Source organism: Poecilia reticulata, chromosome 18 (genome assembly GCF_904066995.2).
Source record: "Poecilia reticulata chromosome 18, P_reticulata-male-v2, whole genome shotgun sequence".
Classification (NCBI taxonomy): domain Eukaryota; kingdom Metazoa; phylum Chordata; class Actinopteri; order Cyprinodontiformes; family Poeciliidae; genus Poecilia; species Poecilia reticulata.
In genome coordinates, this window is record NC_088847.1 from 21911077 (window position 1) to 21932407 (window position 21331).

General features: G+C 38.6%; 1 protein-coding gene and 1 pseudogene across 4 annotated transcripts; one reads left to right on the forward strand and one right to left on the reverse strand.

Moving 5' to 3' along the window:
• Positions 1-1038: 1038 nt before the first annotated feature.
• LOC103480594 (G-protein coupled receptor 4-like) lies at positions 1039-7460 on the forward strand (annotated as a pseudogene). The gene is made up of 3 exons (XR_014084633.1): positions 1039-1366; positions 2236-2984; positions 5744-7460. The product of XR_014084633.1 is annotated as a G-protein coupled receptor 4-like (transcript).
• Positions 7461-7468: 8 nt separating this feature from the next.
• On the reverse strand, positions 7469-19408 carry LOC103480596 (prostaglandin D2 receptor 2-like). 3 transcript variants are annotated; one of them, XM_008435606.3, is made up of 3 exons: positions 19060-19408; positions 12348-12425; positions 7469-9742 (listed from the first exon to the last, which is right to left on the reverse strand). In XM_008435606.3, exon 3 carries the CDS (start codon positions 9703-9705, stop codon positions 8572-8574), a length of 1134 nt encoding a protein of 377 aa, XP_008433828.1. In that variant the 5' UTR covers positions 9706-9742; positions 12348-12425; positions 19060-19408; the 3' UTR covers positions 7469-8571. The 3 variants fall into 3 exon arrangements, with proteins under 3 accessions (XP_008433828.1, XP_081455502.1, XP_017165756.1); XM_081599376.1 differs by lacking the exon at positions 19060-19408 and adding an exon at positions 13738-13864; XM_017310267.2 differs by lacking the exon at positions 12348-12425.
• Between the last annotated feature and the right edge of the window lie 1923 nt (positions 19409-21331).

Here is a 21331-nt window from a genome sequence, read left to right on the forward strand (position 1 = left end):
TTTGGTGAGAAAAAATACTCAGGACAGAAATATAGCTCACCCAATGTCTACAAAACTCTGTATTTGGGTTAAAAAGATTAATAATTACTACTTTGTTCTGAAGGATGCTGAACTTTAATCTATTTCTGAGGTTTGACTTTTACACAAACACACCACAGCTTCATTTTTCTACGTTTCATCGTTCAGAATTGGGTAGTAACTACTTACATTTACCTGAATAGGTTTTAGGAGTTTTTTAAATTTTATTTAGTACTTTTTACTTTTACTTGAGTAATTTTATTATGAAGTAATAATAAAATGGAATAATTTTATTTTGAAGTATCACTGCAAACACAAAATTAAGTATTTTTATCTAGTTTCTATTGCAAATAGAAACTATTTTCACTATATGTGAAAATATTTGCACTAAAATATCTTCACATATTTAGAATTAAACAAAATTATCTTTTAAGTAACTTTTCAGCAAGAAATTAGAGCTTGTTTTAAGTAAAAAAAAATTTGGGACCTTATCACACACAATTCACATTTTGCATATTTTGTACTTGCATTTGAGTCTCAGCTGCTTCGAAAAGCAGCATCGGCGCTATAAAGAAGCACACAGTGGTTTATTGGCAATAAGTTAATGTGTTTTGATGTCTGGAAAATGAGCCGTTTCAAAAAACGCCTCAACTGTCACAATCAACAGGCACCGTGCCGTTACCTAGCAACCCCAGCTGAGCTCCAACATGTTTGGTCACCTGGTTTCACTGTACAATGACTGTTGGAAAAGCCAAGTGTTTTGTTGTTGACTTATTCAGAAACCACTTGCTGCATTCTTGTTGGTTGCGCAGGAGGCTCCACTTCTGCTTTTCAAAGATGATTATACAGTTGTATAATTGTGCATCTGAGTTTCCACTCCCGCAGATACACTTACGTGCGAGTGTAATCACTGAGTGTGGGGGCGTGGCCAGCAGCAGCACATTTGGATTTAAAGCAACAAGAGACTATAAAACAGAACTTATTTTTTTTATTTTTGTCTTATTTCAAGTATACTAAGATATTTGTACTAGAAGCTACGCCAAAAATGCTTGGTAAGATTTTGTGCTTTTGCAGTGAGGTCAGGATGTCTCGGCGGTCCACCTTTGGTGATTGTGACTACAGGGTGGCAGAGAAAAATAGAGCGAGCGTATGTTTTTGTTCTGTGGCAGAAAGGCGTTCTCCTGCCTCAGGATGTTGCCTTTAAATCTGAAGAAGTGAGCTTCCTCTGGAGGAAGCGATCACAGAATAGACAAGGCCCCGGCGAGACATCGTGTTCCCAGCCTTTCTCCGGCTCAGGTCACCCATCTGCAGAGTGCAGGACTCAGACTCTGACACGGAGCTGTGGGAGGTGAGTGGAAACTATTGATATTTATTTATTTTCATGCACCTGCAAGTATCAAACTATCCACACTGCAAAACAAACACAATTTTTACCATTTTTTTTGTCTAGTTTCCAGCGTAAATGCACTTAAAATGGGATGAAACTAATATACAAATAATGCTTGAATATTAATGAAAAAGTACTAATTCCACTGGAAGATTTAATTATACACTTATTGCACTGCAAAAACACAACAGTCTAGTTTCTAGTGCAAAAATCTTTTTACACTTAAAATAGGACAAAATCAATTTACAAGTAACTTTTCAGTAAGATGTAGGAGCTTGATTTAGGTCCGTAATTGTTCAATATTGATTAAAAAAAGTACTAGTACTAGCAATTTTTCAGCAATATTAAACAATTATTGGCTGAAAATAAACTTATATATCATGCTGAAAAGTTACATCTAAGTTAATTTTGTGTTATTTCAAGTGTACTAAGATGTTTGCACTTAAAACAAAAAGTAAGATTTGTGTTTTTGCAGTATAGATAGTTTGACAAATGCTGGTTATAAGTGCAGAAATCTGCCAGTGGAGTTGGTACTTTTTCATCAATATTAAAATATTACATTACCTTTTAGTTAATGTCTTATTTTAAGTGTATTCATACTAGAAACCAGAAAAATACAGGCAAGATTTTGTTTTTGCATATAGTTTGACAATAATTGTATAAATCTGCTTATATGAGTCAATAATATGAAACTGACTGAAAACAAGCTCCTATTTCTTACGGGAAAATTACCTGTAAGTTTTTGTCCTGGTTTAAGTGAATTTACACTGGGAAAGAATGATAATAGGTTGTGTTTTTGCAGTGTAGTGCTCACTCTGTCCTCTTTGCAGGTTTTTTTTGTTTATGGATGGATCCAGGAGGCTTTTTGAAGATGTTTTTTTTCCTCTGCTGGGTGGATTTATGAACATTTCAACATGAATGTATTAATCAGCCTTCTGCCTTGAGTGAGTGCGTCGTTGTCTCCAGCGTCCCATGTCCGGACCTTAACCAGCAGAGACATGTCCAATGACACCTGCAGCCTCCCTCTGGACACGGACGTCTTTGCCCTGACCTGTGTCTACAGTGTCATCTTCTCCTTGGGCCTGCCCAGCAACCTGCTGTCTCTCTGGGGCTTGTACCACCTCGGTCGCTCGGGCGGCGGGGGCTGCCAGCTCGTTTACATCCTCAACCTGCTGCTGTCGGACCTCCTCCAGCTGCTCACCTTGCCCCTGTGGATCCTCTACCTGCAGGGCGCCCACCGCTGGCCCTACGGCCGGCTCACCTGCGAGCTGGTCGGATACGTGTTTTACGTCAACGTCTACGCCAGCGTGATGTTCCTGTGTCTGATTGCCATGGACCGCTGCCTGGCCATCGTGTACCCGCTGAGCAGCCGCAGGGTGCGGACGGTGAAGGTGGCGGCGGCGCTGGGAGTGGCCGTGTGGATCCTCACCTTCCTGTTCTGCCTGAGCGGGTTGCTGCCGTCCGTGTTTGACTCTGAGCGGCGGCTGTGTCTGGAGAAGTACCCGGTCAGTCCCAGATACGCTCACTTTAAGATCATCACTGTGATTCTGGGCTTTCTGCTGCCATGTACCATTCTGGGGTAAGTTGGTACTTCTAGTTATGGTAACAGTGAGTTTTCACATGTTTCTTATGGACTGCAGCCCGAAGTGACCCAATCCCGATTTGCCGTGGCCGTTCACACTTCCAAATATATGCGGCTTATATGTGATCTCCAGTGTGAACTGCAAAAGACCTGAAAGTGTCCCGCATGCGCAGTAGAGGGCGCAATAACATCACAGAGCGTGCTCAGTGTTTCACAAACCGCCATAAAAACAGAAGGGCTCAGTTTTTGCAGAAGTAAACATGGATGCTAACAGTGGAGCATAGCTTACGATTTTTATGTTGTTCGACCGGAGCAGCACAGTAACTTAATCCCCCGTACAGCCCACCATGGTTGTTGTTATTCTTCCCGCTAACACGCATAAGGATGCAGGATAGTGACGTTTGTCGAGTATCACTGACGTTCAGGTCAGATGAATGTGACCTGGACGAACAGATTTATTTCACATTTGAAAAGATCGGAAACATATCGGATATCCAAGTGGCCTGGGTCGCATTTGAAAAAAATCTGACTTGTTGTTCAGACTGTAGTGAAAAGATTGGATTCAGGTCACAGAATTGGAATTGGGTCACTTCAAGCTGCCACTACTATCACTTTAATGACTTTATTCTCTGTAAAGTCATAAAGTATAGTAGTATAAAGTTACTACTATAAAGAGTGACTTCATAGGAGTATAAGGTCATGCTAGTATGATTTTATTTTCATAAGACTATCACCACACAATTTTATTATTTTAATTTTATTATCTTGTTCTTTTTTTTGTATGGTCCTAATTCTCCGTCATAGCAAATATCTCTTCAATAAGCCTAAACTAATAAATAACTTTTCAGCAAGATGTAAGCGCTTGTTTTAAGTCAGTAATTGTTGAATATTGATAAAAAGTGCTAGTTCCACTGGCAGATTTTTTTTACTTCTATATTATGACTTTATTCTTGTATTTAAAAGTAATAAATCTTATCCTGCCCTGGCCCTAATATTCTGTCATAGTGAGTTGAATTATTAGTTTTAAATAAATAAAGCTGCAAAACACTCTTATCAACACCTAGGTGTGCTGACATCAAACCCAAACCCCAAAATTAAATATTTTAAAGCCAAATATTTGATTATTTAATAATAGATTTATTTCCCAGTCCTAATTTGATGCATAAGTTTGTTTTTTCAACTGTGTGAAATAGTAATGATCAGTCATCTTACATGCAGAAGACAGCAGCACTCACTTTGTAAATTAATTGAATTGCTTGTAGGCCACATCTGGCCGTTAGATGTCCTTCAGTAGCCACATAAAATAGGAAATTAAAAGCTACGTTCCTCCACAAGTACACTATTTTTCTAATCTTCTTGCAGCCAAGCTAATGGCTATTCAGAGTCAAGCATACTGCTATTTAAACTAAGCCAAAATCGACCCATAGTCAAGCTAACCGCTACTCTGTTGTCGCGCAGCTAGCTCAGGGACGACAAGCTAACAGCTATTCAAGCTAAGCAGATACAAGCTAACACCTGCTTATAGTTCAATAACTAACAGAAACATTCTTTTTAAGCTAATTACTAAACAATCATACACAGAGCTATGCAGAGACAATGTAACTGATAAGCAATGAGGGACAATAGAGCTACTTATAGCAGAGCTAACTGCTCGGTTATGCTAACCGCTACTTAGAGAGCTGCGCAATCTCAGCAAACAGAACCCAGAAAACTTCTTCTACTTTGTTTTTAACACATTTCTACTGTGTTTACACAAAACTGAAATCTATAGACATTTAGGCAAATAATATATGATTTTATTTGCACCTCAAGTATTTAACACTCTAATATTAAGATAAATCCACAAGAAATGTTTCTTTTTCCATTCAGTCAAAACAGCAAATTGAAATCCATTTTTGAAAATACACACATTAGCAATAGTAACAAAGAAAATAAACAAAATGACATAAGAATGACAAATAAATGTTTTGGTTTGTTTGTTTCACTCTGCACCTGAAGAAATTTTGCTGTTTTGTATGACAGGCCATTGTAGATTAACATTTTATAGAAAAAACAAGAAAATTTCTGGATTTGAGAAATTGAAAATTTGCTAGAAGAAATTCAGAAATTTTTTGATTAGTAATCTCAGAAAATGTATAGAAAAAAAAAACAAGAATGGCTGCACAGTGGAGCAGTTGGTAGAGCTCTTGTCTTGCAGCAAGAAGGTTCTGGGTTTGATTCCCAGCCCCGGTCTTTCTGCATGGAGTTTGCATGTTCTCCCTGTGCATGTGTGGGTTTTCTCCGGGTTCTCCGGTTTCCTCCCACACTCCAAAAACATGACTGTTATGTTAATTGGTCTGTCTAAATTGCCCCTAGGTGTGAAGGGTTGTGTGTCTCTGTGTTGCTCTGCGACAGACTGGCGACCTGTCCAGTGTGACCCCGCCTCTCGCTCGAAACGTTAGCTGGAGATGGGCACCAGCAACCCTCCCGGCCCCACTAAGGGACAAGGGTGTCAAGAAAATGGATGGATGGAAAAAACAAGAACATTTCTGAGCCTCTTCTCTGTTAAAAAAAAACCTAATTTTTATAATAGTCTTACAAATTTTCATTTTTAAGTCAAATTTTGATAGTCTTCAACTTTTCAAACTCAGAAAATTTCAAAAAGTCTAAATTTTTTGACTTTAGAAACTCTGTTTTTCTACACTGTCGTAGGTGTATATTTTATGCATTTAAACAAGCAGGTTCATGCCTGATCTGAACCTCTCCTTCCCCCCCAGCTACACCTCAGCTCACATCGGGGTGACACTACGCCGGTCTCCGTCTCTCTCCAACCACGAGCGCTACAAAATTGTTGGCATCCTGGTCGTGATAACATTCAACTTTATTGTAGTCTTTGGACCCTACCATCTGGTAGGCGGATACAGGTTTGTGTCCCTTTTGGGGACCGACGAGCCGTGTCCATTTGAGCAGTCCATTTTCTACGTTTACCGCCTGTGCTACGGCCTGACCAGCCTCAACACTTTACTGGATCCCCTGTTTTACATTTTCCTCTGCTCTGACGCTCGACTAGAGCTGCAGAGGTCGCTACCCTGCCTGAGAAGAGGACAAAAAGGCCATAAAAACATGAGCATGAGCACCAGATGTCACCTGGACAAACAGAGGGAGAATGAAAACAGACAACAACTTTGTGACAATCTAAACCGGACTGAACAGGTGTAATATCAGAGCAACGGCGCCATCTAGTGGAAAACTGCTGCTGTTCCAGTTTCCCAATGAAAACACGAATTTGCTCCTGTAAAGTACAGATTTGTGGAAGGATTTTGTTTCAATTTGTACCTCCAACACATTTATTTAGGCAGCAGATCTGCTTTTGACTTGATTGGAGGATTTTTTTTTAAGCTACAGTATGAAACTTTCATAAATATATATACACTGCTCAAAAAAATAAAGGGAACACTTAAACAACACAATATAACTCCAAGTAAATCAAACTTCTGTGAAATCAAACTGTCCACTTAGGAAGCAACACTGATTGACAACGGGGACCCTCGTCGGGTCAATCAGTGTTGCTTCCTAAGTGGACAGTTTGATTTCACAGAAGTTTGATTTACTTGGAGTTATATTGTGTTGTTTAAGTGTTCCCTTTATTTTTTTGAGCAGTATATTTTGTATTTGTTTAAACTTTCACCATGTCATGACAGTTTGCTATGAGAGATAATCTGTGAAAAGAACGATCTCCTCCACCTCCTCCATGACCTACTACTGCTGTCTGAAGAAATGCATCGAAAGCAACCAATCAGAGCCAGGAGGAGGGGCTTAGTGCTGTCAGTCAAACTCAAGTATTCACTGCTAAATGTGCTAGTGGTGGAGAAACAACTACCATTACAGGAAAACTGTTTAACTGGCGTCATGCTAACTAGCCTAGCATTCATAACAAGATCTGCTGACAGAGAAAAGCTGCAGTAGAGCTTCACAAGATTGATTGACAGCGCCAAGACCCGCCTTCAGGCTCTGATTGGTTGTTTCTACTTAGAGAAGGCAGAGGCTTGATTGTTTAACTGATTATCTGTGTCCTACTGTCACCACATAGACAGTTTCAACAAATATGTAAAAAAAAATTTTTTATATATATATTATAAATGTTAAATACTGCAGCTTTAAGGATACACCACATTAAAACTCTGACTAGACCACTCAAAAACTTTCAGGATATTTTGCTGGCATAAGAGGTGAACTTGCTGATATGGTTCTGCTGCCCAATTTATTTTAAAGTTAAAATGTTTTGGTTTCCAGTTGTTTTAAGTACACTTAAAAACAGAAATGTTATGCTGTTATTGGTTGTATCGCCTTGCAGCAACACGGCGGCATCAATCTCAGCTCTGAGGAAATGTCTGTTTTCTCCATGTACTCTGATTTCCTCCCACAGTGAAAAACATCAGAATGAAAGTCGTTTTCATAAAACTCATGTAGAAAATGAATCATCTCTAATTGAAACACATAGCTGTTTTCCTCTTTTTTTATTTTTTTACAGCATATATTTATATTTTTTCTTTTTATGATAAAAAACATACATGCATACAAAATGATGCAGATTTAAAAGCAGATTCTGAGCCATGCATTACAAAAAAGTCAATGTATTTGAGAGACACTTCCTGGAAAATAAATCAATTGCATAAGCACCTGCAACCACTGATAAGATCTATAATGACTAAAAAAACAAAAAAAACACCACATGGTCGTTTTGACTCAGCAAGCCATGAATAATAAACATTCAAAACAAAATGAGGAAATTGCATGATGCTTGTTTCTCTTCAGTACAATAATAATGAAAGATGTAAGTACATCCTGTACAAGACTGGAGGAACCATTAAGTATCAAAAAAACTTTTTTTTTAACAATAAAAAGTACAAAAGTAAAAACTCCACACATCTATAGCGATTAAAATGTTTTCAAACATCACAAATAGTAATTAGTCACTCGAAATGTATTTTTGTATTGTTTTTTTTTTGTCTTTTTTTGTCCCTAACATATTTCAGATCATTATACAAGAATGAGTATAAGGGAACAGAGCAGAAGACAAATAGGTGGATTGGTGTGGCGTTGTGAAGTTTACAGGTCAATCTACGTTCCTATCCTCCTCAATGGTCACGACATCTTGGTCGAGACTTAAAGAACGAAATACAGACACAAGCATCTACAGTAATTTTTCTCTGCAGGGTGTCTGAACTCTCCCTTAGAGTCATAAAACGTAGAATACCTGTTGGTTCATTTCGAAGTTCTCTGTCGTTTGTTGAAACGACAGGGCCGATCCTGGAGTTTCAGCGCCTTGATTCATAGTTAAGAGGCACTACAGTCAACATTTCTGAGGAAAATTGCAAGAAACTGTGCTAAAGATGGGTGAAAAAGCAGCCAGTCTAAAGAAAGACCTTGCTGGTTTAAGATCCAAGAGATTCCAAGAAAGTCTGGCTTGTTGAAAGAAACTTTAACAACTGAAAGATGGCAAGTCCGTCATAGATCGTTGTTTTCTGAAACAGATGCTGAGATCAGGTGCAGTATGTTGCCTAGATTGAGTGGCTTCTTCTTTTCATCTTTAAAAATTCACATTTCAGATCTCAGCCGAGTTGCTGAGACTTTCCGCCTGTCCTGAATCACCATCTTTCGGACTTGACGTAGAAACTGAGTATTTCTTCTTCATGGAATATTCAGAGTTGCTGATGGAGCTGCGAACGGTGCTGCGACGCCGTGCCAACTCGGCCAGATCCTCGGCAAGGACGCTCTCCATGACCGCTCCGAGGGAATGCTTGATTTTACGACACAAGTCAGGGCAGCTGAAGACGTACAGGATGGGGTTGAGGACACTGTTGAGGAAGCCAATCGTTGCTGAGATCGGAAGGACTTTGGTTGCCACTTTCTGCGCAGAACTGTTTTTGGGAGACATCACTTCTATGATAATGAAAAGGTGGTACGGAGCCCAGCAAAGGACAAAGGTCACCACCACGGCTATCACGAGTCGAACAAATCGGAAAGGTCTGCGACAACCTCTTTGTGCTAAGCTGGAATTCACAGCGACATAGCTGAGAATGATAATTGCGAAAGGAATCAGGAAGGCAAAAAAGAGCTTCATAAAAGCCAAACCCACTTTGCGCTGCCTACATAGAGCTTTAAGGTCAAAGGTTTCACTTGGGAGATACAGGGAGTAATCGTAGTAGCACAGACACTTGCCTTTTCCAAGGGGAATGACGTCACGGAACATAAAGAAAGGGATAGTGAGGAGAACAGCTAAGGCCCAAAGCACACAACAAACCTTCCCTACCAGCTGTGTGCTTCGGTAGTTCTGAGCCCAGACGGGTCGCACCACCACCAGGCAGCGGTCAAGAGAAATGGCGGCTAGCAGGAAGGCGCTGACAAACATGTTGAAGAAGAAGACGGAGGAATAGATGCGGCAGAAGGTCGAACCCAGGATCCAGCTGTTTCCCAGGGCATGGTAGAGAGTGTAGAAGGGCAAGGTAAATGTGGCCAGGAGGTCCGACGCTGCCAGGTTCAGTATCCAGATGCTGATGATGGAGCGACTGACACGGAAGCCCACTACTGCCAGGATGAGAAGGTTCTCCAAGATGCCGATGACAGACACGATTCCAATGAAAGAGGCGTTAAAAATATTCATTGAGGTCAGGTTTTGTGCGTAACATGTTTGGCTTGGCACAAAAGAGTTGTTGGAAGGAAGGCAGGTCACGTCCATCTTGGAAGGCAGAGATTGCTTGGAATTTTCAAGAACTCTAAAATAAAAACACAAGTAATTAATCATGAGAAGTGATCACATAGTTTAAGCAATATATTATGTGACAAAAACCCCCAACTTGCATTACTTTTAAATACAATCCATACAAGTTTTAGATTTACAGTTGTGGTAAAAATACATCCATTGTCTTCTGCCAAGCTAAGTGTGTTTTTACACCTGATAATCCAGTAGACTCCATTGGATTGGGGACCAAAATTCCAACATTTGTTAAATTTTCATCTGCTGCGGTTCACTTTCACGCTACACTTTGAGCAACCTGATTTTCCTGTCACCTGTGGTGGTGCTGCACCAAGAAGCACTGAACAAAACGACACAAAAGCCTCAGACGAAGACACAGAGAGAAACGTCCTTCTTCACAAAATGTAAACAAACAGAGTAACATCAGATTTTAGCTGTTGTGGGGTTTCTCTCTTGTATTTGGTAAAAGACCAGAAGTCAATTCTCCTGCTGTCACTAGACTCAAGTGTTTGTTTTGGTTGTATTTACCCATAATGCCCTGCTCTATATCTGGTTTCGGAGCGGTGTCCAGCCAACTTAGAGACCACTCCAAAAGCCTTTGAACCGCACCAGAGTTCACTTCAACCGAACCAAGAGGCTTGTAGAGAGACCAGAGTTCATTGTAGAGTATAGAGTCTAGTTGGGTCAAATGTCTTGAATTTGGAAAAAAAATCATTTTATTTATCACTACAGAAAGGTTCAGTGAATGCGCATATGAATCTGGTGGGTTCGGTACCTCAACAAAGGTTAAGAATCACTGTTCTATAGATATTAATAATACAATAAAAACATAAAAGTTCTGTATCACCAAGGTCACATGTTTCTATACCCAGAATGCATTGCTGTAGAGCTACCCCCTGAAGCTCTAAACTCTAAAACTGAAAGAGGGTGCACTCTTTTTTTGCTATGACTATCTACTATTGAGTTAATTTAGAAATAAGAACAGTCCGACGTGGAGTATCCAAAAAAATGTATGCCAGTAAAAGTAGTACTACTTCAACATATTTTTACTGAAGTAAGAGTAAAAAGTAGCCGTCCAAGAAATTACTCAAGTATTGGGTAAAAACTTTACTCAAGTACTGAGTAACTGATCAAATTATCAATCATTTAATATTTAAAAAGTTACATAATTAGATGGACCAAAATATAAAGTTAAGTGGAAATTTTGGTACTTTAAAGATCAAAATTACAATAATTCATATAAGTAATAAAAAATAACAAAATCAGCAAAATAAAATGTTTCCAGATCATTTTCTTTAAATATAAAACATATGAAACTTTAACAAAAACTGCAGGTGTGTGTCTGTTTCTGGTGGATTTTTGGTTGAAACATGTTTGATTTTCATTCAGTGGGAAGAAAATCCAGAAATTTTATTCAAGAAAGAGCAGAAATACTTTATAATAAAATTACTCAAGTAAAAGTAAAAATTACAGTGTAGTAAAAATATTCCTGAAAGTAAATTTTTTTCCCCAAAAAACTTACTCAAATAAATGTAATTGAGTAAATGTAAGTTACTACCAGACTCTGGAAGCAATTCAGCACAAAATGATAAAAAGTAAATAAAAATAATCACAAATTGCTTCAACAACCTCAAAGTTGCTGTTTGATTAATTAATTTCCTCATAACTGAACTGACACAGAGGTGTAAAAGAAATGGGTGTTTTTTCTCACTTCACGCTTCTGCTGTCACTTTTCTTTTTAGTGAGTTTAACATGCGTTTTAAAAGTGTTTGAACTGTTTTTAGTTTTAATTTAAAACATCAATGACCAGTAAGAAGGTCATTAGTTACAAAACCTGATCAGAAACATAAAATCCTGCTTTGCTGGTAGAAATGACAGGGAAAACCTCACATGTATATAAGATATGTGGTAACTCTTTATTTATTAAAGGGGCGTGCATAAAACTGACATGACAAATTGAAATTCAAAGATACTTTATTAATCCCAAAGGGAACTGAAATAACACTGTAATAAACATGACATAACACATGTTAAAACATGAATGTTTGTGTCTGTTGTCATGATGTGTGACTCGATAAATAATGACTTTTTAAAGCCAAGTTGTACTAAAACTTGCATTAAAAGTGTCATTATTTACCAGTTGACACTTCCTGACAACTGTCATAACCGATCATAAAGACTCCTTCATGTTCATAACTGGTTTTATTTCATATTTATGACAATATTATGTCAGTCTTATACACAACCCTTCGAATAAATGCTACCAAATTTATTCCATAGCTTCAGTTACTAAAACAAAGCGAGGCACAGGTGTGGTTAAGGCATAGAAACCACAGGAATGACCTCAGAGACGTTATCTGTTCTTAATTTCAGATTATGTTTGACCTTCAGCTTGGTGTTTCACAAGCTGCTCTGTTGGCCTGATCCTAACTTTCCACAAATAAAACATGGACAGGAAATAGCATCTGCCAAAATAACCCGATGAATAACGGAGAACTTTGGGTCAGAATTAAGAAATGATAATAAAAATAATAATGTTTGTTGCTATAAATGACCCACAATTGAAAAAATGTACTGAATGCTGTTTGTGTTCTTTGTAAGCTCATTAATTTAGTGATACTTACAGAGTAAAAATGAATTAATTTGTGGTATCAGGAGCTCATCTGGGTTGGGCCGAGTGAGGAAGAGGGCTGATCCAATCGCTGTGAAGATAAAACATAAGCTGTGATGTTCGCTCAGTTAAAACTCGACGCCTGTGGTTAATCAGTATCTCTACAAACCACAACATTTAGTTTTTATTTTTTTAGTCTCAGCTTTTGGAAGAGGCTTATTTTCTGTAGAAACGAACAATGCCTTGCAGGCTGCTCACAATCTGTGGGGTCGAAAACACAAGCCTCAGTTTATTTACGACTATATTTGATAGACAAAAGTGGTTGGGGAGAGGAAGAAAAGTAACACTTTTTTTTTCTTACGGACGTGGTTTTGTATTCAACTCAAGTTGTTTTTTTTATTTTAAATGTTTGGATATTTTTCTATAGCTTCCCTGAAGGTGCCTCCTTAAAAAGTGAAAATAACCAGCTGCGATAAACCAGACAGCAGATGTCTGCCAGGATAAAATGCATGATGCATTCCTCTCCTGCATGTTTTATCTGCAGCTTTACTCTGGCTGCACATCCTCTGCAGCTGAGAGGAGAATTCATTAGTTCCTGGTTCCCTACCTCTTCACATGTTCATCTCTCACTTCGCCCACAACCTCTGAATAATTATTCACAGCATAACAAGGCTTTATATCAGGCACACCACAAAGTAAGAAATACAATTTATATTACAACATCGCATTTTATCTTAAAGACTTCCTGTTAGCACACATTGGAATATCAAGGAGAAGATATTTACAAAAAATATATTAGTTGAACAGATCAGACTGCAAATTATGTTGCTATTATTATAGCGTAAAAAGATAAAAACACAAAAAAACGTAAGTCTGGACTACAATTAACTGAAATAAATAGAGATTATCCTCATAAATGAGTCGGAGGGGCAGGAAATCATAAGAGTTTGTATTTTCCACCTGCTCTATTCGAACAATTTATGTTAAACTGGCATTTATTTTTTTCCTGTTTTTCATATTTTGTATGTTCAAATAAATAAATAAATGTATAATATAGCCTCTTTTCCAGGATGCATTTTTAAAATTTAAGGCCTATTAACACCAGGACGAATATTTAGCTGTCATCCCGTTTTGTTTTCACATAAGTGTTCAAGTTCAACCTTTTATTGCTATATGCACAGTAGAAAACATTTTTAGCTGTCTGTAAGAGTGCCTGACAAAAAGTCAAAAAATAATAACAGATAAAAATATTGCAAAATTCTTTCGAACACAAATAAGGAGGAGGAAAAATATGCATTCTAAATACTGCAAATAAAAAATAAGAAGGTTTTTGTTTGTTCATATACAAGTGGGGAGGAAAGAGTCGCATCATGCAGGTAAAAAATGTAATTAAAATACCTCACCGGTGAGCTGTGTGTGCTGCAGAGCCTGCTGGAGAGTGATGCAGCTACTGACACTCGCAGGGGTGTATTTAAGTAAAGCAATAGGAAGTCTAAAAACCTCAAGAGGAACAAAATCGTCACAGAAGACGTGGAGCCAAGAGTCAAAGACATTTAAGAAGAAACTAGAACTGGTCGAGCTGAAGCATGATGGGTGTAAGAAGAAACTCAAAGTATTTTTTAAGAATATGCTTCACACTAATTCCACTTCCTGTTGATACTGATCTCAGGGTTTTGTTCTCTTTTGAGCAACTTCTCTTCTGAAGTTGCTCAAAAGTTTACTTAATTTACTCTTGACCTTTTCTGTGCAAAAGTCAAGGGTTTGTTTAAAAACTCACTGCATGGATATGTGCAGAAATTGAATGGGTTGCTTTCCCACCTAACACGTTCCAGTTCTGAACTGGTGAAAACAGAATTGAGGCAATGTGTGTGAGACGAGCAATGCTACAATAATGCTGATGTCAGAAAATATTCAACCACAGAAATTTGTTTATCAACCTGAGTGCTGATGCATCACTGAAGGCGTTACTTGAGTCGTGTATTTGCAAGAATGCAAAGTTTCTGCTGAAGAACTGATGAGTAGCTCAGGTTTCTGGTTAGCATGCAATAGGATTGAACTGGTTTTGATTCACCAGGCCGTTATGGTTTAAGCATCTTTGCTGCCTTTTTCTTGCTAAATTTGGCATCTTTACGTTCTATCATTACCTGACTGCTTTTAAAATTTACAACAGGGTTTCTCAGGAGCTGACTGACATGCTGAAGAATGAATTCAGTATTTGATTTATCTATAAGTTGCTAAATGGGAGCTCCACAGGGACTGGACCGGGTCACCACTTTCTCAAAGGAGCACTTCTCAGTGCACTTCTGCGTTTTACCCTTTAAGTTATGGTTTAACAGTTTTTGTGAGGTTTTGTTTCGAAACTTGGTGTAGCTCGTAGCAATGAGTACATTACTAAAAGTATACTTGGCAACTGTAGGTTGGTTGGGAAGAGTAGTTTGATTATCCTTGGAAAACACTAAATCCCATGTTGCTCCATTTATCGATGTGTGTACATATGGAGTAATGTGATTTTTTTTATATCAGCTAAGATTAAACATTTATTTGTATTTCAACTGATACTGTATTTAACAAAAGTATATTTTAAAAGACTCTTCAGGCACATCCTAAGAGAAACATTAACCAGAGTGAAGTTGACCGTAAATCAGAATCAAGCTAACAGCTAATCAGAGTCAGATTAAGTCAGGTTAACTGATAATAAAAGCCAGGCTAGCAGTTAATCAGAGTGAAGTTTACAGCAAATAAGGGTCAAGCTAATAGCTAATCACATTCAAGATAACTTGTAATTGGAGCCAAACTGTTAATCTGAATTAGACTAGCAGCTAATCAAAGTCAAGCTAACAGCTAATCAAATTTAGGCTAAAAGCTAACCAGAGTGACTTTAACAGCTAGAGTCTGGCTGGCAGCTAATCAGCCTGCAAGTCAAGAATGGTACAAATGTGGCTCAGCTGCACAGACAGTTAATGCAGATGGAAAGATTTTAAAAAGTACTTGGGTGAGATTTTTACTGCTAAATAAAAATGTTATGATAATGCTAAATGCTAGGTGCAACACAAAGCATTAGCCTTTTAATAAACACGCTCTTTGATTTAATTTTAAATTCATTGTACGTATAGGACTATATTCAGACTCGGCTGCATCCATTTAGGCCTAAAGGCCTCTTTCAGCGTCCGCACTGTTATAGTCATAATTTGCTCTGTCGGTTGTGACATTTCCGATGCAGAAGCTAATGTCTATACACCAAACAGGAGCAATATGAGTGTTGGTTCGGTTGTTTTTGAGTTCTGCTTTCTGTGTGACAAAATGCACCCAAACCCACAAATGTCTGGTTTATAGAAGATCAAATAAAATGATTAAAATCTATTTAAAAAGGGGTTTTAATTTCAGCTGCATAACTTGAGCTGTGTAGTTTTCTGGTTTAGTTGTGAATTTCCAAAGAAGTGTGTCTTTGATACCTCTACCATTTACTTTGCATCAATGATTGAATATTATTTAGCATCCGGAAGTTACTTTAGATTAAATGTGTGATAAATTAATTCAGTTATGGTGTAAAGAAAGAACTCAAAAGGTCCTTCAGGGCAAAGAGAGCAGCAGCGTCTCCTGATGCAGTTGAAGACAAATCAGGAGGCAGAAGATAAAACATCTGAGGTTTGACAGGAAAGCTGAGGGTCGCAGGAGGGTAAGATGTCTGTTTGGCTGCGAGAGGAAGAGGAGGATGATGAGCTCATTCCTGAACTGAACTTAGTGAGGAATGTTTTCAGCTCGTTTGCTTGAAGCCTGAGATCTCCTTCATCTCTGACCGCCCGGTTCTCTGTAGTTCATCCTGCAGCTTCTTCCCTTTCTCGACTTTGAGCACCTCCTGTTTACTCCTCTCTGTCTCACTCTCTTTCTCATTTAACAGTTCTTTTACTAATGATTTAGTGTTTGTTATTAGGGAGGCATTAATGTCCTCTCTGTGTGGCTGGCAAAGAGCGATCCAGTCCGTGGCCTCAAAATAAAACTGCAGGGCTCCTTCAGCTTCCTGTGAACTTTTTCTTGCAGTTCTTTTTGTTGCAGATTGCCTCTGAACAAGGTGTTTACATTCTGAGCAGAGATTTTCCCTGAGGAGATCTTGCTTTGGAGATCTATGAATCCTTGATATTTTCATAAATCAAACTCTCTGGTAAATCAGCTCACAAACTGATGAAACGTTGGCAGTGTAGCAGAGAGTGGGTTATGATAAAAATCACCAGATATCACCACAAATGCATTGAGATGCTGTGTCTGTAGCTTAGCAACAGATGACATCACGTGCATTATCTGAGGGTGGGATGTAAACAGCTGCCAAAATAATACTGCTGAACTCTGTTGGTAGATAATATGGATGCAAACTTTCAGAGGGATGCTGGAGTAGGGGATGTGATTCTGTCTCAGTGAAGCAAGTTACACTGAATTCCCCTATATTCTTGCCGAGTTCTTGTCAGGGCTTGGAGTTCATCCATCTTGTTGGCCAACGATCTCACGTTGCCCGTTATGATGGACGGAAGAGTTGTAAACCACCCCGTTGCTATGGTTACGCATCGCAAACAGGAAGCCACATAACGTGTGAAGGTGTACCAGAGTAAGAGGGAAACTGAAAAGGACATCCAACACAACCGCCTCCGAGTATTTAAGACAGAGATGAAGCCAGCGTCCAGTCCTCACGTTCACCGGTGCACAGGCTAGTTTTCCAACGATGTGCATTTTTGATAGAGGCTGCTCAAACAATGGCTTTGTGGTGTAATCTGAAAGCACTACTGCGGCTAATGACTTGCGGTCGGTTAAAAACAAGCAGACTCGATGATGACATTTCTCCGTTGAACAATGGCTCATGTTGTGTCGCAAGAAGTTAGAAAACATGAGGTCCAGCAAGGCATCTTCATGATCACAGACGAGTACCAACAGTCCCTAACATTATAACTGTTGGTAAAAAAAAAAAAAACACAACCTTTTGGGTTGGATAAACTCAAACTGCATTCATGTGGTGTGGGAATCACACTGCCACCTGCTGTTGGGTTGGTGTATTGACACCACTTGGACTGATGCCTTTCTGAAATACCGTTTTCTTCCAAATGTAGATTATTTTACTTTCTTTTGGATGAGTGTCATAAGCATATTAATTAAGTGTTAATGAGAAAGAAAATGTGAAGGCTTTACTTCTGCTTTGAGGCGTGCAGCAGTTTATTTTGGGGTCTAAACTGCAGCACTTGCTGACTGTAAGTGCTCTTACACAATGCAGAAGGGGAATTAGCCACTACCCTTTAATTTCTCTTCTCAGTACACTGTGACTGTCTGCAGGCTGTTGAACTTTGGTCTTCTCCTCCAGCACAGCGAAGCAGCTGCACTTACTCCGACTTTAAATAAAGCAACTTTATTAGCTCCTCATGTGGAGACGTTTTAAAAAACACCCATCCATCTGTAACAGGGTTTATTTAAAAACATTATTACACATGTGAAGTTTGTCCAAATTGGTTTATTTACTCTTCAAACTGATTTTTGATGAGTCAAGAAGTTATTTTATCCTTTTATTGCTGTATCTGTTAACGCTGCTTTTGGCAGTTGGTGGTTACCATAGCAACCAGTAACCGACAGCTCCTCCCCCTGTTTTCTGTTGCCGTTGGAAACTCTGGTCTGTTTTCTTTTAAGCAGCTATGATGTTTTGAAGTACAGTACATTTGTGACACATTTAATAGTATGCAGAGTTTCATGTTTAATTTTGCAATGTCTTTTTTTAACTGTTAAATTAATGTCAACTCTGTTACAGCTATTATCTGGCATCAACTGCCTAATGGGAACCATAGATCTGTTCGGGGTTATTTATTCTATTCTACTTAATGTATTAAGAAAGAGAGAATGAGCAAAAATAATATGTTAGCAACCGCCATGACAGTGAGTTACGGTACCTACCAAGATGGCTGTCAGCTACAAAGCTTCTTGACGCCACTTGTAGTGTTTAGATTTGCTTTTCAACCATATTAAATGTAACATTGACAAACATATTTGATGGTTGTTGATGATTTTGATGATGGCAGTCAGCAAAATATAATATTTGTTACTGGTTTCTCAATTGGTGACCGTATGTTTGTATAGCTTTTCAACAGAGCAACTTAACTGCTTTGTTGCCAAAATGTGATATACAGATAAAGTTGATTGGTGATTAATTGTATTTTCTATTTACTGAAGTTTTTCTCATTACAAGTGTGTTTTTCATATAAATGTACATTTTTATATTCTGGTAATAAATAAACAAACACCCCATAGTAGATTTTTGTATTTGTTTCTGGGGTGCTAAATTCAAAATAACACCAATACACTAATTACGGGTGGGATGGGGGGGGGGGGGGGGGGGCAGAATGTGGGGCCCCCCGTTGGCCCTCATTTATCAGAGAGCCACCACTGCAGAAAGCTGCGCACACGGTTACACAGAGGAATGTGGAAGGATGTCACGGTGACACGCATGAAGGGAGAAAACACGCAAACTCCACCAGAGACAGCCGAGATTTGAAGAAACGGAGTCAACAACTGCAGAGCTCATTTCAGCGTCTTTCACAACGTTTGATGGCCGTGAGATTATTACCAAGCAGAAAAAAAAATACCAGCAGTAAAATCAAAACAGCTGCAAATATGAGCTATTTGGCGTGTAGCGCAAATAAAGCCAAGCTAAACCTCAAATGTCCCCTCGGATGTAGCAAGTTAAAAGTTTTACTTACTGGAAAAACTCTTGTGTGATGAAAGTTTCAGGACTCGGGTCTTTCCGCTTCAGACTGTCTGCGGGTTCGTGTAAAAAAACAGGCGTTTCCTCAAAACTTGCTGATCATCCAAATAAAAGTTCTGCTGAAGGGAAAACGAGGGGAAAACAAAGTTTTTTTTTCCACGTATTTCCATCAGTTGATTCATAGATAAGAGGCGATCTTCCTGCCTGGAGAGGCGTGAGGAATGTCAGGAGAGATTGATGCAGAAATCATTATTTCTGCTGTTTCGGGCTGAGACGTTCAGCTCTTTAACTCTAATTTCGGTGCAAATGTTTAATGACCGCACTTTACGTTTGACTCGGTTGCTACCCCCAGGGGGCGCCACAGCAACCAATCTGCCTCCATCTCTCCCTGTCTGTTACACCTGCTTGATTTGACATTCTCATATTTTGGATAAAAATTCTTCTTAATTGGTCGTTTTAATTGATCAGAGAATTAGCATTTGTCCCCCTTTCCTGTCGGCGTTTGTTATATTCTTTCTAGATGACTTTTACTCAGTCATCATGGTGTCCAAAGTGAGGGTTGGGGGCCATTTGTGGAGCTTGGAACAATTCTGTGCGGCCATTGAAATTTGTAGCTCAAGAACGCTACAAATTTGGCATTCTAGTTGTTTTAATTTTAATTTCATAGTAAATGAAAGTCCAGCAAGTTTATATTTAAAAAGAAAAAAATAGAGCATACTGATTGTTTTAAACCTGGATAACAGAAGAAGCATTTATTTGAAGAAAGTACTTAAATAACTGAAAAGGGTTAGGAAACTGTCAAAAAAAGTTCCCACTTTGTTTCATTAAAATATTGCATGCTTAATTTATTGAAAAGCATTTTTTTTTTTAATTCGCAACCAAATAATTTTTCTTCCATGATATTCGTCGCAGCTTGCATGATGACATGCCATGATTTGGTAACACGATAGAAGACATGGCGAACGCCACCACCACGATTTGAGCTGTATGTTTGTAACCTGCAGAGACTGAAGATACGAATCAGTTTATGCTATAATCTGGTACAGCAAATCAATTGGTGGCATTTATGTTTTAGCTGCACATTATCACTTTCTAAATAAAGTTTATATTAAAAGAAAGATGCTGCAGAAAGCACTCCGTAATGTTCTCAAATTAACCACGTGTGTGTCTGAACATGTGACGACACATATATACCAAATGTCCGTTTCTATTAACTGTGGCATCATGAAAAGTTCATCTTTAGGTTTCCATTTTCATACAAAACTACCCTCATTTTTATAATTGTTTAGTTCTAACTTTAAATCGCTGTTCACAGGTGGAGGTGAGCTGTAAGATGATCAAAAAAGAGGAAAAAAAAGCACTTGGTTTTCACTGGAGAACGCCAGTCACTACAAAGAGAGAGTGGTGCGAAGCGGAAACACGTCTCACTTCTGCTCTTCTTTACTTCCAGATAGTAAAAGCAACCCAAATGGTTTAGTCATGCTTTAACCCTGAGGAAACATGACTCTCCATATTTAAACTGAACTTCCAGCTTTATATATCTGCATGTTTCAGAGGAAAAAAAAATAGAGACTTACCTAAGATTTTAACTGGTCCTCACTAAATGCACAAGGGAAAACTCTCTCTTGTTCATTCACAGGTCTGAACAACTTGTGCAACACTGATTGACCCTCGTCGGGTCAATCAGTGTTGCTTCCTAAGTGGACAGTTTGATTTCACAGAAGTTTGATTTACTTGGAGTTATATTGTGTTGTTTAAGTGTTCCCTTTATTTTTTTGAGCAGTATATAAACACGCAGAGAGCAAATCTTATCCAACCTTGACCTGCTCACAGGAAAAGTAAGAAACGTTCACTTGCTTTTTCCTGCTATTCAAATAGGAGTTCCCCAGAGAGCTGAAGTTTGAATAAGAAACCATCAGCACATCATGCAGACCACCGCAGACTTAGCAGAGTTAAAACAAACAAATCTCCTCTAAGTTTTACACAGGAAGCATTTCACAGAACCTTCTTTCATTCTCACTATGAATTGTGACTAAGGCTTTTCACTAATGCCGTGATCCTTAGCAGCAGTTTGTCGAACGTTTCTGAGAATCACTGAGGGAGGCGTAGCACCACTTCGATCTATTTTTACTCCAGCAGAAGTAAAAAGTAATCAAACTACGCAGATGATACGCAGCTCTACGTTACAATGCCACCAGGGGAAACGAAGCCTCTCAAGCGCTGAAAATGAGGTGCCATACATTTTTTTTACCTCAACAAAAACAGAA

Excerpts from the sequence above, each read along its gene's own strand:
- LOC103480596 (XM_017310267.2), bottom strand. The coding sequence starts at position 9,705 with ATGGACGTGACCTGCCTTCCTTCCAACAACTCTTTTGTGCCAAGCCAA.